Source organism: Saccostrea cucullata, unplaced genomic scaffold (assembly GCF_032062105.1).
Source record: "Saccostrea cucullata isolate Sc308-1 unplaced genomic scaffold, CSIRO_AGI_Scuc_v1 ctg869, whole genome shotgun sequence".
Classification (NCBI taxonomy): Eukaryota; Metazoa; Mollusca; class Bivalvia; order Ostreida; family Ostreidae; genus Saccostrea; species Saccostrea cuccullata.
In genome coordinates this window covers 64,789-77,960 of record NW_026928190.1, presented here as the reverse complement: position 1 = coordinate 77,960, position 13,172 = coordinate 64,789, and the positions used below count along the sequence as shown (strand labels likewise).

At 34.3% G+C, this 13,172-nt stretch overlaps 1 protein-coding gene across 1 annotated transcript in view; it reads right to left on the bottom strand.

Annotated features, from left to right (window-relative positions):
* The window catches only part of LOC134276718 (DNA topoisomerase 3-alpha-like), a 52,209-nt gene that overhangs the window by 35,167 nt on the left and 3,870 nt on the right, over positions 1–13,172 (bottom strand). The window contains exons 5-20 of the mRNA XM_062758989.1: positions 12,991–13,042; positions 9,720–9,811; positions 7,622–7,792; positions 7,345–7,393; positions 7,190–7,244; positions 7,011–7,085; positions 6,570–6,750; positions 6,229–6,335; positions 5,341–5,451; positions 4,885–4,959; positions 4,115–4,165; positions 3,192–3,270; positions 2,591–2,704; positions 2,361–2,430; positions 546–574; positions 89–214 (exon numbers count right to left, since the gene is read on the bottom strand). Coding sequence (XP_062614973.1) covers positions 89–214; positions 546–574; positions 2,361–2,430; positions 2,591–2,704; positions 3,192–3,270; positions 4,115–4,165; positions 4,885–4,959; positions 5,341–5,451; positions 6,229–6,335; positions 6,570–6,750; positions 7,011–7,085; positions 7,190–7,244; positions 7,345–7,393; positions 7,622–7,792; positions 9,720–9,811; positions 12,991–13,042 — 1,437 coding nt within the window. The remainder of the gene's footprint in view (positions 1–88; positions 215–545; positions 575–2,360; positions 2,431–2,590; positions 2,705–3,191; positions 3,271–4,114; positions 4,166–4,884; positions 4,960–5,340; positions 5,452–6,228; positions 6,336–6,569; positions 6,751–7,010; positions 7,086–7,189; positions 7,245–7,344; positions 7,394–7,621; positions 7,793–9,719; positions 9,812–12,990; positions 13,043–13,172) is intronic.

Here is a 13,172-nt window from a genome sequence, read left to right as displayed (position 1 = left end):
TCTGAAGCTGTATATTTGACCCTATATAAATGTTTGATATCTTTTGACTAAGGTCTCTAGAGCTATTTAACAATCTGTGTGTACTGACCCTCCTCCACAGGTAGGTCTCGGGCCTCCCCCAGGTACTGAGCCAGGGCCTGGTCAATCTTCAGGGCCTGCTCACACGCAACCTTAAACACCTCCTTATACTTAGTCACCTGCTGGCTCAACACCACTGCTCAACAATAAAACAAAATAAAACTCAAAATAGAGGCCTCAACACCGCTGGTCAAAGATAAAACAGATAATTTCAGAATACAGGACTCATCATCACTGGTCAATGATAAAACAGAAAAAAACTCAAAACAGAGGATTCAGCACCACTGGCCAACAATAAATACCCCCCTTATAATAACTAGAAAATACAATACTAAACACCACTGCCTGCCAAACACTTAAACTCCTGATTAAAATGATTTCACAGGATTCTTAAATAAGATTTACAAATCTATGAAGGATAATTTCCACGGTTTTTGAAATATAAAATTTAATAAACATGTACTTACCATTTTTGTCCTTCTTTCCCTCACAAATTCTGGAATTAATTGTAAATATTTATCAGTATTTTATGTCTTTTTTTCACTCCAGTACATGAATATTAAATGTAATTTCTACTTGAATGTTTAGATTTACATGTTACATGTAAATGTATATGAAAAACATGCTGGAACTCCAACAAGAGGCCCATGGGCCACATCCCAACAAACAGTTACATTCTGTTCAATTACCAGATTTCACCCTTGTTTTTTTTACATAATGCATCCCCACCCTACCCACTTATGATTTTATTTTTTTGTTATCTACACTACCCCATGATCCTTAAAAAATATATATTAAATTTTTTGGCCCAGTGGTTCCTGATGAAGATTTTCAAAGATTTTTCCTATATATTTCTATGTAAAACTACATTCCGGCCCCGCCTTCCCCCGGGGGTATGATTCCTAGCAATTTAGTTTTACACTACCCCAGAATGCTTACATATGTTTTTTTCTGGCCCAGTGGTTCATCAATTTAAATTTTCAAAGATTTTTCCTATATATTTCTATATAAAACTTTGATTCCCCATTGTGGCCCCGCCCTTCCCCCGGGTGTCATTATTTGAACAATTTAGAAAATTATACCAGGATGCTCCACATACAGTTTCAGCTTTTCTGGCCCAGTGGTTCTTGAATAAGATTTTCAAAGATTTTTCCTATATATTTCTATGTAAAACTTTGATACCCCATTTTGGCCCCGCCCTTCCCCTGGGGGTCATGATTTGTGTAATTTTTACACTATACCAGGATGCTTCCACATAAGTTTCAGCTTTTCTGGCCCAGTGTTCATAGAAGAAGCTTTTCAAAGATTTTTCCTATATATTTCTATGTTAAAATTTGATTCCCCATTGTGGCCCCGCCCTATATCCGGGGGTCATTATTTGAACAATTTAGAATCTACACTACCCCAGGATGCTTCCAAACAATTTTTAGCTTTTCTGGCCGGGTGATTCTTGAGAAGAAGATCTTTAAAAATTTTTCCTATATATTTTCAATGTAAAACTGTGATTCCCTATTGTGACCCCGCCCTGCCCCCGGGGGTCATAATTTGAACAATTTAGAATCTACACTATAGCAGGATGCTTCCACATAAGTTTCAGCTTTTCTGGCCCAGTGGTTCTTGAGAAGAAGTTTTTCAAAGATTTTTCCTATATATTTCTATGTAAAACTTTGATTCCCCATTGTGGCCCCGCCCTTCAACCGGGGGTCATGATTTGAACAATTTAGAATCTACACTATACCAGGATGCTTCCATATAAGTTTCAGCTTTTCTGGCCCAGTGGTTCTTGAGAAGAAGATTTTCAAAGATTTTTCCTATATATTTCTATATAAAACTTTGATTCCCCATTGTTGCTTTATAAGGTTCATGATTTGAACAATTTAGAATCTACACTACCCCAGGATGCTTCCACATAAGTTTCAGCTTTACTGGCCCAGTGGTTCTTGATAAGAAGATTTTTTAATGACCCCACCCTATTTTTGTCTTTTCTTGATTATCTCCCCTTCCAATATGTCCCTTCATTTTAACAATTTAAATTTCCCTTTACCCAAGGATGCTTTGTACCTAGTTTGGTCAAAATTGGCCCAGTGGTTCTTGAGAAGTCGAAAATGTGAAAAGTTTACAGACGGACGGACAGCTGGACGGACGGACGACGGACAAAATGTGATCAGAAAAGCTCAGGTGAGCTAAAAAGCAGAACATCATTTGACTGAAATAAACATAGAGCATTTCACATTTAGAAATGAACCCAGCAGATATAGCATTTAATTAAAAGATACTAATACCTCTTCAGGTCTGCCTCTAATTCAGAACGTAGATGAGGTTTGGACATCTCATACCCCATGGCATCATAGCCTGCAATTATAGACAGTTGTTTTACAAGGAAAATGTCAGTGTTTCTTACAAAGTAATTCCATTCAATATACAGGTAATATATTAGGCTTTTTTTACAATGTATAGTACAACTTCCACAAGTTCATCATCTTTTAAGCACTGATTATTGTAGTGACCTTACCCTCTACTAACCCCATCCCCAGCTGGCCAGGAACAAAGCGACTATCCTGGTTCAATCCCACGTACATTCTGGTCTTGATTGTTTCTATGTGCTCAGCATGAGTTGCATCAGTTCCTAATTATTCAGTACAAGTAAAAAACTTTGCATCAAGAACATACAAAAACATTCATACAAGAGGCCCATGGACTACAACCCTCACCTGAGTCAATAGGGCCTTACTGTTCTACATCAGCAAGATTTTCAAACCTGGAGACCATGATTTACAAAGTCTACACTACTTAAGGAGGCTTCCTTATCCATGGGAGTTATGATTTATGAAACTTGAATCTACTTTAGTAACTAGTACTAACTACCTGAGGATGCTTCCATATACATGTAAATATGACTAATGACTAATCTTAAAGATTTCTTCCTACATTACATATTATACATGTATATGACTAGTCAGGACTTTAAATGTAAAAAGTTTATGCTAATGCCAAAGACAGACAAGTTTTGATCAGATAACTCACATTGAGGCCTTTGGCTTTGGTTAATTTAAAATTATGATACTTGTAAGAAATATAGTATTTTCTCTAGATTGATTAGTGTAAATATGAACCTATCCCATGTTTTTCCATTAATGCGATAAGATCGGCTTCTGTCAGCAGTGGGGGTGGTGAGGTTTCACTGAATAACATCTGTCAAAGAAAAATAAATATATCTTTTAAATACATATTATATATACTGGCCTATAAGTCAGTCCGCCTATAAGTTGGTTGTCTTTTTTTTAGGTTAATTTGGAGGGATTTGCCTTTGAAACGCTTATACATGTAAGTAGGTATAACTTTTTGCCAGAATCGTTTGACATTTTAAATAAATACACTATTTTTATCCAGTTTCCTTTAATATTGTTTTGAAATAACGCGGATATTTAATTTTAAATCATTAAACAAATACGTAATGCACACTTGTAAAATTATTAAAATAAGCAAATAATTGTACCTTTTGTATAATTTTTGAATGCATAAATGATTATACATATATAGACTTTGTTCTTTAATAATCATTGGAAATATATATAAAATGCTATATTTCACTGTCCAGAAAAATACCAATCTCTTTATGACTCGCCTTGAAGTCGGATGTAAAATTTTGGACCAATATTTAACTCCAAAAAAACCAACTTATTGGCAAGTATATATGGTATATAAGATTGAAGATTCTGCACATGCAAGAATTTTTCATGTTTGATTCCTTAATCATTTCTAAATGTATTTTAAAAGTCAAAACATACCATAAGATATTCAGGGATGTTATCAGATCTCTTTCACTACATTGTACTAAGTTATGGTCTATTTTACAGTAGCAATTCTCTGACCTTGATTAAAGACCTTGGATTTAAGTCTTGAACGGTCTAAATATTTTTTCATAAACATCTTTCCATCATTCTATCAAGCAAGAGCCTCTAGCTTTTCTTTCTTAATGATATCTTCTCACAACTTTGTTTGATGGTACATGTACAATAACAATGTTCACACTTACATCTATAGCATTGGGCTCAAAAACCTCACCCTCCTGGTACACTGGTATTGTCTGAAATATTACATATAGGCAAATTCAATCATAAGAAATTGACCAGAAATCATTATTGCCAAATTATTTTTATATATTAAATCACAAATCCAGTAAACATAATACAGGACAAAGTGTGCACTTTCTTCACAAGATTATTCCTTTGCCTCTAAAACCAAAAGTTTAATAATTTGCAAGAAAATTTTCATTTTCACTGCAACTTTCAAAAATTGTTTTCCTTCCACAAGGTCTCCCCAAAAATATGCAAGAAATCGAGAAAATACTTAAAAGTGATAAAAAAAAAAAGTTTTAAAAATAAAACACATTTTAAATAAAAGCATTCTTTTCAAAATGTTTGCAACTTTATTCACAGATGCAGCACACAAAATTTTGGTTGAACATGAATTTCAAAAATGTTCAATATTTTACTGACAAGGACCAACCCCCCCTGATGGCCTAAAAACAATGGAGCAAGATCAATGCCATACAGTGAAATCACACATCACAAATTTTTCTAGTTATGTTGAAATTCCATTTGTCATAAGGATAAACATCCAGCACTTTCATACAAGAAGATAAAATGTTCATTATTTTATGGACATTACAATTACAGGCAGGAGCAGATAGAGATAAGTCAGGTGAGTGGGAATGACTCTGACGACCTAAAATAATGGAACTATCAATGCTCCATAAAACAGAATGAATAGCGTGCTGTTCTAGTATTAAATGGTGATGTTTACCTTGGCATTCCATTTGTCATAAGGATAAACATCCAGATAATTCCTGGCTGTTATCATCAAACCCTGGGCTGAAAACTGAAAAATAAGTCAAGATCATAAGGATAAACATCCAGATAATTCCTGGCTGTTATCATCAAACCCTGGGCTGAAAACTGAAAAATAAATCAAGATCATAAGGATAAACATCCAGATAATTCCTGGCTGTTATCATCAAACCCTGGGCTGAAAACTGAAAAAATAAATCAAGAATTATAAATCCAAAAGTCTTCCACACAACAACTTACTCATTTCTCAGCAACAAATATACAATATTTTTAACTGCAATTCCCAATGCTTCTTGCAATGTACAATTGTATGTGTAGAAATCTATAATTATACCACATTTTTACTCATTTCTTGTAAGACTTGTTAACAGCAAAAATACGTAAATGTACTTAAGAAGCACAAAACTATTACCTTTTCCTCTGCAATATCTATGGTAACGGTTGTCTCTTGTCCCTGGGCATCTTTAGAGCAAGTGGCTAAGAAATGGCGGACAATAAACTCATACAATCTGGCATCATTGCCCTGAAACATTGTTCATTACTGTAAAAAACTTGTAAATGTATGTGTACATGCCAATAAGGCTTTTTATTCACAGCATGTGTTAAATTTTGATAAATAAATCAAAGAAACTGAATGATGAGTTGAGAAGCCAAAGACCTTGAGGGTCACACACTCTCTTAAAAATTTAATAATCTAAGAGTCCCACTGACGTGAATCCTACCAAGTCTTTTTCATGTTTCATGAGGAATTTTAAAAGTGTGATAGAGATCAGTACATAATTAATATTAACCATTGATTGTGTATTGCACAGGGATTAGAGGGTGAGGGGGTTTCAATCAATAAGTAATCAATGCAACATTTACAGTTAGTGTGTCTTGAGACTTGAAAGAATGGACAGGGTTCTGTAGGTTATTACTATTTACTTATATACTACATGGAGGGTATACGTGGGATACATCTTGACTCTAGATTTACCTGTAGGATGTCTGTATAACTTGATGGGGTGTATGGGAGGGTGAGTCTGGTCTGTAGGTAATTATTTACCTATATACTGTACATACTTTATGGGGAGGGTCTCTAGATTTACCTGTAGGATGTCTGTATACTTGATGAGGTGTATGGGAGGGTGAGTCTGGTCTGTAGGTAATTATTTACCTATATACATACTTTATGGGGAGGGTCTCTAAGTTTACCTGTAGGATGTCTGTATACTTGATAGAGTGTATGGGAGGGTGAGTCTGGTCTGTAGGTAATTATTTACCTATATACATACTTTAAGGGGAGGGTCTGTAAGTTTACCTGTAGGGTGTCTGTATACTTGATGGGGTGTATGGGAGGGTGAGCCTGATCTGTTTTGTTTCCATTCCTAGGGTTTGGTCTATCTTGCAAAATCCCACTGGCAAATCCTAAAATATACTCTCACAGCTTAGAGGTTTTTAAACAAAACATACTTGATTTTAAAAGTACACTCAGAAGAATTGACATTACATATAACCTTTATCCATGCACTTATCCTATTTGCCATTGTCAAAAATTCTATCACAAAGTCAACCTTTAAGGTACATTTCACTTGAGATACATATCATTAATTTTAATATGTGCACTGTACATATTTTGTTTTCCTACAAATAAAGCTCTACCTCCCCAGTTTGGATCCCTGGACTGTTCCTGTATTAGCCCTGCCAGGTCAAGGTCTTTGGGGAACATGTTAGTTTCTGTTCGTGGGTAGCTGATAAAACCTTTGGTATAGAGATTCTCTGCTATCCTCATGGTCTCCTTGGCACTCAACCTTAATTTTCTGGAAGCCAGCTTCTCCATTTCCTATAATAATTCATTAGCTAACTTTTACTGGTAAACTTTGTTTTTAAAAAAGACTGCTACAACAAAGCTGACAACTATTAAAAAATGGTCATTACAAAACTGCTACAAAAACTAATTCCGTGTGATGACATATTTCTTGTTTCTTTTACATATATCTCAATGTCAAGTTTGGCTAATAATTCATTAGAGAATTAAATTTAAAGTATAAAATTGATTATTTGCCAATCCATAAAGAAACCTAGGTAAAGACATTCACATACCACAGTATCCAATGGAACTGGTCTCCATTTACTTTTTGGTTTACATTTCACCTCAATTACTTTGGCTTCAGGGTTCTTCATTCAACAAATAATAGAAAAGAATGAGATTTTTACATGTATGATGTGAAAATTGATTCAAATCATGGATCTTGCATATTTTCTTTTTGTATTTTTTTTACCTCAATACATTGTTCATAGAGGATCAGGCAGGCATTGTGATCAAATAAACGATTTCTGCAAGAAAAACAAAATTGAAACATTGCATATTCCAATGAAAACTTCCTTTATTCAAACAGTCAACAAACTGTTACTTTATTTGTAAACTGTATATTACCTTTTCCATGAAAATTCACACTTTGTGGCTTCATCGAAGATATGTGTTACTGTAACAGAATATTTACTTTTTGTTTAAAAAAACCATTTTGACATAAAATTCAGGATATCAGAGTTCAAGATACCAAAGTTCAACTGTGTAAAGTAAACTTTCAGATGTAAATTGTAACATGGTGGTTTTATGCCTATTAATCAAGAATGAAACTAAACTGATGTTGAATTCATTGAAAAAAATGGGGTTTTTTTCCTTATATATTAAACTGAAAACATTAGTTCACCTTTAATTTTCCAGAATGGTTCTGGTATAAATGCCTGGACCTGTTTATATCGCTCCACCACAAAGCCGAGGGTGGGAAACTGACAGCTTCCGTAACTGATCAACTTCTCTGCTAGAGCCTCAGGGAAAATCTTCTGTAACCTCATTGTCTGAAACCTGGTGAAGGCTGCACCTACATAAAGTGTCTCTGGTGTCAGTATTTCTGACTGTTGTTATTTTATAACATTGTAAAGTCATCAGTTAATACCCTAATGTAAATAATGCAATGGCTTTCAAACCACCAGACAATATTTACAATTTCATTTACAAGCTGAAGAAAGGGTGGAAGATAAAATGGGGAAAACGATACATATACCAGAATTCTATATAAGTGATGTTTACACTCCAGTTCTAAATACAAAAAGATCATTTAAACAAGTACAAACTTGTCAAGCTTGATGTGATAGCAAGGAATAACATTCCTTTATTTTTTTATTGACCCCAGTTGAAAATCTTTCTGATATTGGTCTTAAATTGTGGATACAACAAAGGGATTTTGGTTGCTCTCAGCAAACATTCTATCAATATATCCTTTTAATAATTATTTTTCCAAAGAAGATATAACTTTTAATTAAGCTTTTCTATCTCTTGACATTTCAAAAAATTGTTTTGGCTATAACATAAAATCAAAAGGATTTGTCAAGGTCTTATCACAAGGTTAAGGTCACCAGTCAATGATATATCTTATAGGTCACCTGAGTATCATGCAACAACTTTCCAACAATTGAATTTGGTTCGTGTTTTAAACCAGAGGCCATGAAATTCACAATTTTGAAAGAGTCATCATTGCTTATCATAATCTTATACTTAGCAGGCTTACTCTAATTACTTAATACCTAGAGGTAGATCAGAGTAACAAAGAGAAAATGCATTTCAACTTTATAACCAGTTGTGCACCCGACCCCACATGAATCACTGACATTGGGGGCACATATTTCAAAATTTTGGAAATTTTATAATTTTTATTTCATCAAAAATGGTTGATTAATACCAAAGAGCAAATTTCAAAGCATTAATTTATTTTCAGAGGGGAAGAATTTTGAAGAATTAATGCATTTTCACTACTGTAAATCACTCTTTATTCGCGAGAACTTTATTTTCGCGTAATTACGCGCAATAACCACAATCGCGAAAATTTTGTCTCGCTAATCAAGAGTTAATGACTATCTCGCGAAAATAAGGTGACTCTAAAATTTAGTGATCTACAGTATATAATCAATAGAGCCACCCCCCCCCCAAACACCTGAACCCCTGACCCTGGGGCCATAAAATTCACAATTTTGGAAGATGCACTCTTGTTAATCACAACTATGTACATAGTAAGTTTGTTTAATACCCAGGAGCAGAGAAGAAGATTTTCAAAGAATTAATGTATTTTCACTGCATGTATATAATCAATAGAGCCCCACCCTAACACCAGAACCCCTGACCCTGGGGCCATAAAATTCACAATTTTTGAAGAGGCACTCTTGGTCATCATAACTTTGTACTTGGTTAGTTTGTTTATACCCAGGAGCAGAGGAGAAGACTTTCAAAGAAATAATGCACTTTTACTATATGATATACATGTATATAGCCCCAACCTAACACCAGAACCCCTCACCAGGGGTCATGAATTTCACAATTTTTGTAGAGGACTAAATGCTGATTAAAATCATGCGAACAGTTTGACTGCATGATGTCCAGAAGTAAAGAAGATTTTTAAAGATTGCATTAATTTTAGTGGTTTTGGCCCCACTCCTCAAGCCCAGGGAGACAGGGACCATGAAATTCACAAATTTTGTCCCCCTTTGCCCATAAATGCTGTACACCAAATTTGGTTGAAATTGGTTCAGTGGTTCCAGAGAAGAAGCTAAAAATGTTCAAAAGTTTACGACCGACGTACCACGATGGACGAAAACAGATAGCAATATGTCACCTGAGTTTACTCAGGTGACCTAAAAAACTATGTAGTTAGTCTGTGTAACTCCCTTAGTTCTGTATTTTACATTATGCCCTACCTATCCACAGATCTAGTTCCTAATTCCTACCTATCCGTAGATCTAGTTCCTAAATCCTACCTATCCGTAGATCTAGTTCCTGTCGGACATCCACTGCATCGCTCGTTCTCTTGTCTGGAGCTACAAGGTTACTGCAGGCTCTAGCTACTGCTCTGAAATAGACCAGAAGTCTCTGTCGAGACTGAAGCTCTACTGGTTTGTACTTATAGCAAAAGAAGAGAAAAGTACTTAGGCAGTTGGGAATTGAAACTTTTCAACAGCAATTAATAGAAAAATGATCCTTGATTAAGTCTCTTTATGTTTTAGTGTAGTCTACTTGCATGCCACATTACATTATAATCAGACTAAAACTGTATTTGGAGTAGCATTTTGAGAGTATTAAAAAGAAATTTCTATTTTTAGTAACCGTGGCAACACCGTTCATTGAAGTGAAAAACTATATAAAGAATTATGTACCTTAGTGTAGTCTACTTGTGTGCCAAGTTATATTGAAATCAGACCAAAACTGTAGGAGGTGTAGCATTTTGAAATAATTTCACAGAAATTTCTATTTTCAGTAACCACAGCAACACCATTCATCGAAATCAAAAACCGATATACAGAATTATGTATCTTAGTGTAGTCTACTTGTGTGACAAGTGACATTGAAATCAGACCAAAACTGTAGGAGGAGTAGCATTTTGAAAGAATTTCACAGAAATTTCTATTTTTAGAAGCACGTCAACACAGTTCATCGAAATCAAAAACTGATAAATAGATTTATGTACCTTAGTGTGTTCTACTTGTGTGTCAAGTTATATTGAAATCAGACCAAAACTGTAGGAGAAGTAGCATTTTGAAAGAATTTCACAGAAATTTCCATTTTTAGTAACCACGGCAACACCGTTCATCGAAATCAAAAACCGATACACAGAATTATGTATCTTAGTGTAGTCTACTTGTGTGCCAAGTTATATTGAAATCAGACCAAAACTGTAGGAGGAGTAGCATTTTGAAAGAATTTCACAGACATTTCTATTTTAAGTAACCACGTCAACAGCGTACATCGAAATCAAAAACCGATATATAGAATTATGTATCTTAGTGTAGTCTACTTGTGTGCCAAGTTAAATTGAAATCAGATTAAAACTGTAGAAGGAGTAGCATTTTGAAAGAATTTTACAGAAATTTCTATTTTTAGTAACCACGGCAACACCGTTCATCGAAATCAAAAACCAATATATAGAATTATGTATCTTAGTGTAGTCTACTTGTGTGCCAATAAATATTGAAATCAGACCAAAACTGTAGGAGAAGTAGCATTTTGAAAGAATTTCACAGAAATTTCTATTTTTAGTAACCACAGCAACACCGTTCATCGAAATCAAAAACCGAAACACAGAATTATGTATCTTAGTGTAGTCTACTTGTGTGCCAAGTTATATTGAAATCAGACCAAAACTGTAGGAGGAGTAGCATTTTGAAAGAATTTCACAGACATTTCTATTTTTAGTAACCACAGCAACACCATTCCTCAAATCAAAAACCGAAACACAGAATTATGTATCTTAGTGTAGTCTACTTGTGTGCCAAGTTATATTGAAATCAGACCAAAACTGTAGGAGGAGTAGCATTTTGAAAGAATTTCACAGACATTTCTATTTTTAGTAACCACGGCAACACCGTTCATCGAAATCAAAAACCGATACACAGAATTATGTATCTTAGTGTAGTCTACTTGTGTGCCAAGTTATATTGAAATCAGACCAAAACTGTAGGAGAAATAGCATTTTGAAAGAATTTCACAGAAATTTCTATTTTTAGTAACCACGGCAACACTGTTCATCGAAATCAAAAACCGATATAGAGAATTATGTATCTTAGTGTAGTCTACTTGTGTGCCAAGTTATATCAAAATCAGACCAAAACTGTAGGAGGAGTAGCATTTTGAAAAATTGTTTACAGACGGACAGACAGACAGACAGACAGACGGACGGACGACGGACGCATTACTATCGCATAAGCTCTTCTGGTCTCTGACCAGTAGAGCTAATAAAAACTAAATGTGAGAAATTAAATTCTGTGTTAAATTTTGTTCTACAAAAGATGTGAATCTGTCCTTCCCAATTACAGAAACGGTGCCACGTGTCCTTTAATTTAATAATTGTAGTACATAATAAATATTACTGATAGAGGTTAAGACACAGTTGATTTGAATAATGTTTACCAAGAATTTATTTGGGTTCAATCATGGGTTTACAACAATTTAATGTACCGGTAATGTATTCTTATTGTAGTGTAATGTAATGTATTATAACTGTGATGTCATCATACTCGCCAACCTCCAGCATGTAAAAATCTGGTCATGACCAGATTTGGAAAGTAAAAAATCTGGTCATAACGCGTAACGACATTCACGACATATTTACCATGATTAAATTTTATAATACATGTATACAAAGTATTTGTGTATTGAGAATTCTTTTATTGAAAAAGGATTTAATTTACTATGACAAAAAAATTCATACATAATTTGCTTTAATTTACATGTTAAAAATGAAAATTGAAGGTTTCATATTTCAGATTTGACCTGAAGTAAATGTACATTTTTTTTAAAAGGCCTTTTCAGTTTCTGCTAAATTTGAAAGCATACCAATTTCAGTTTTGAAGTTGTTTTTCCTCTCTCTTAATTAATTAATTACTGCAACATGTTTTAAATTTGAAGTTAGGCCTACACTGTCTTTGATCACTTTATTTGATCTAGAATGAAAGTTTTTTCCCCAAGATTCCTTGATATGTACATAAATATCGTTTCTCTTTTTCTTGGTTCAATCAGAGACATGTGTTTGGTTCAGTTTGTTCCTGTTGGCCCTGATAACGATCTAGTTCTATGGGAAGCCATTTTAATTAACTTCAAACATTGATTTGTCAAAACAACACCCAGTTAATTGTTTACACCTGCACAGATAATTAATCCATATCCATCGGCATTGTTTACGTAGATCTAAGCTTGGGTTGTAACTGGAAGTTAAAAGTGCAACCTAATTTACGAACCAAATCCGGAAATCTGGAGATTTTCGGGTTGTTCTGCAAAAATCGGGTGATAAGCATGACCCGCCTGGTCATAAAAAATAATCGGGTTATGGGTTGAAAAATCGGGTGTGACTCGACGAAATCGGGTGAGTTGGCAACTATGGATGTCATCATGATTTACATTTTTTCTGTGTAATCGAAGTATACATTAATGTGCATTGTTGTGTATTATTTTTTTGTGGTTAAATCAGACTGTATACATACTAAACTATTGTGTAGTCAGATTGTAAGCTTACTGTTCATTGGATTTCATACTTACTGAGGTGTAATCTCAGAAAACCTTGCTCTGTAGACAGGTAGATTTGGATTCACTGAAATATTGAAATATCGGAAACTTTTCTTGTGAGGAATATTACATCTCAAAATACACTCTACAGTGAAGAAATTTTTCACACTGACAAAAATGATACAATTTACTTTTACATGTACATCATTATTTGC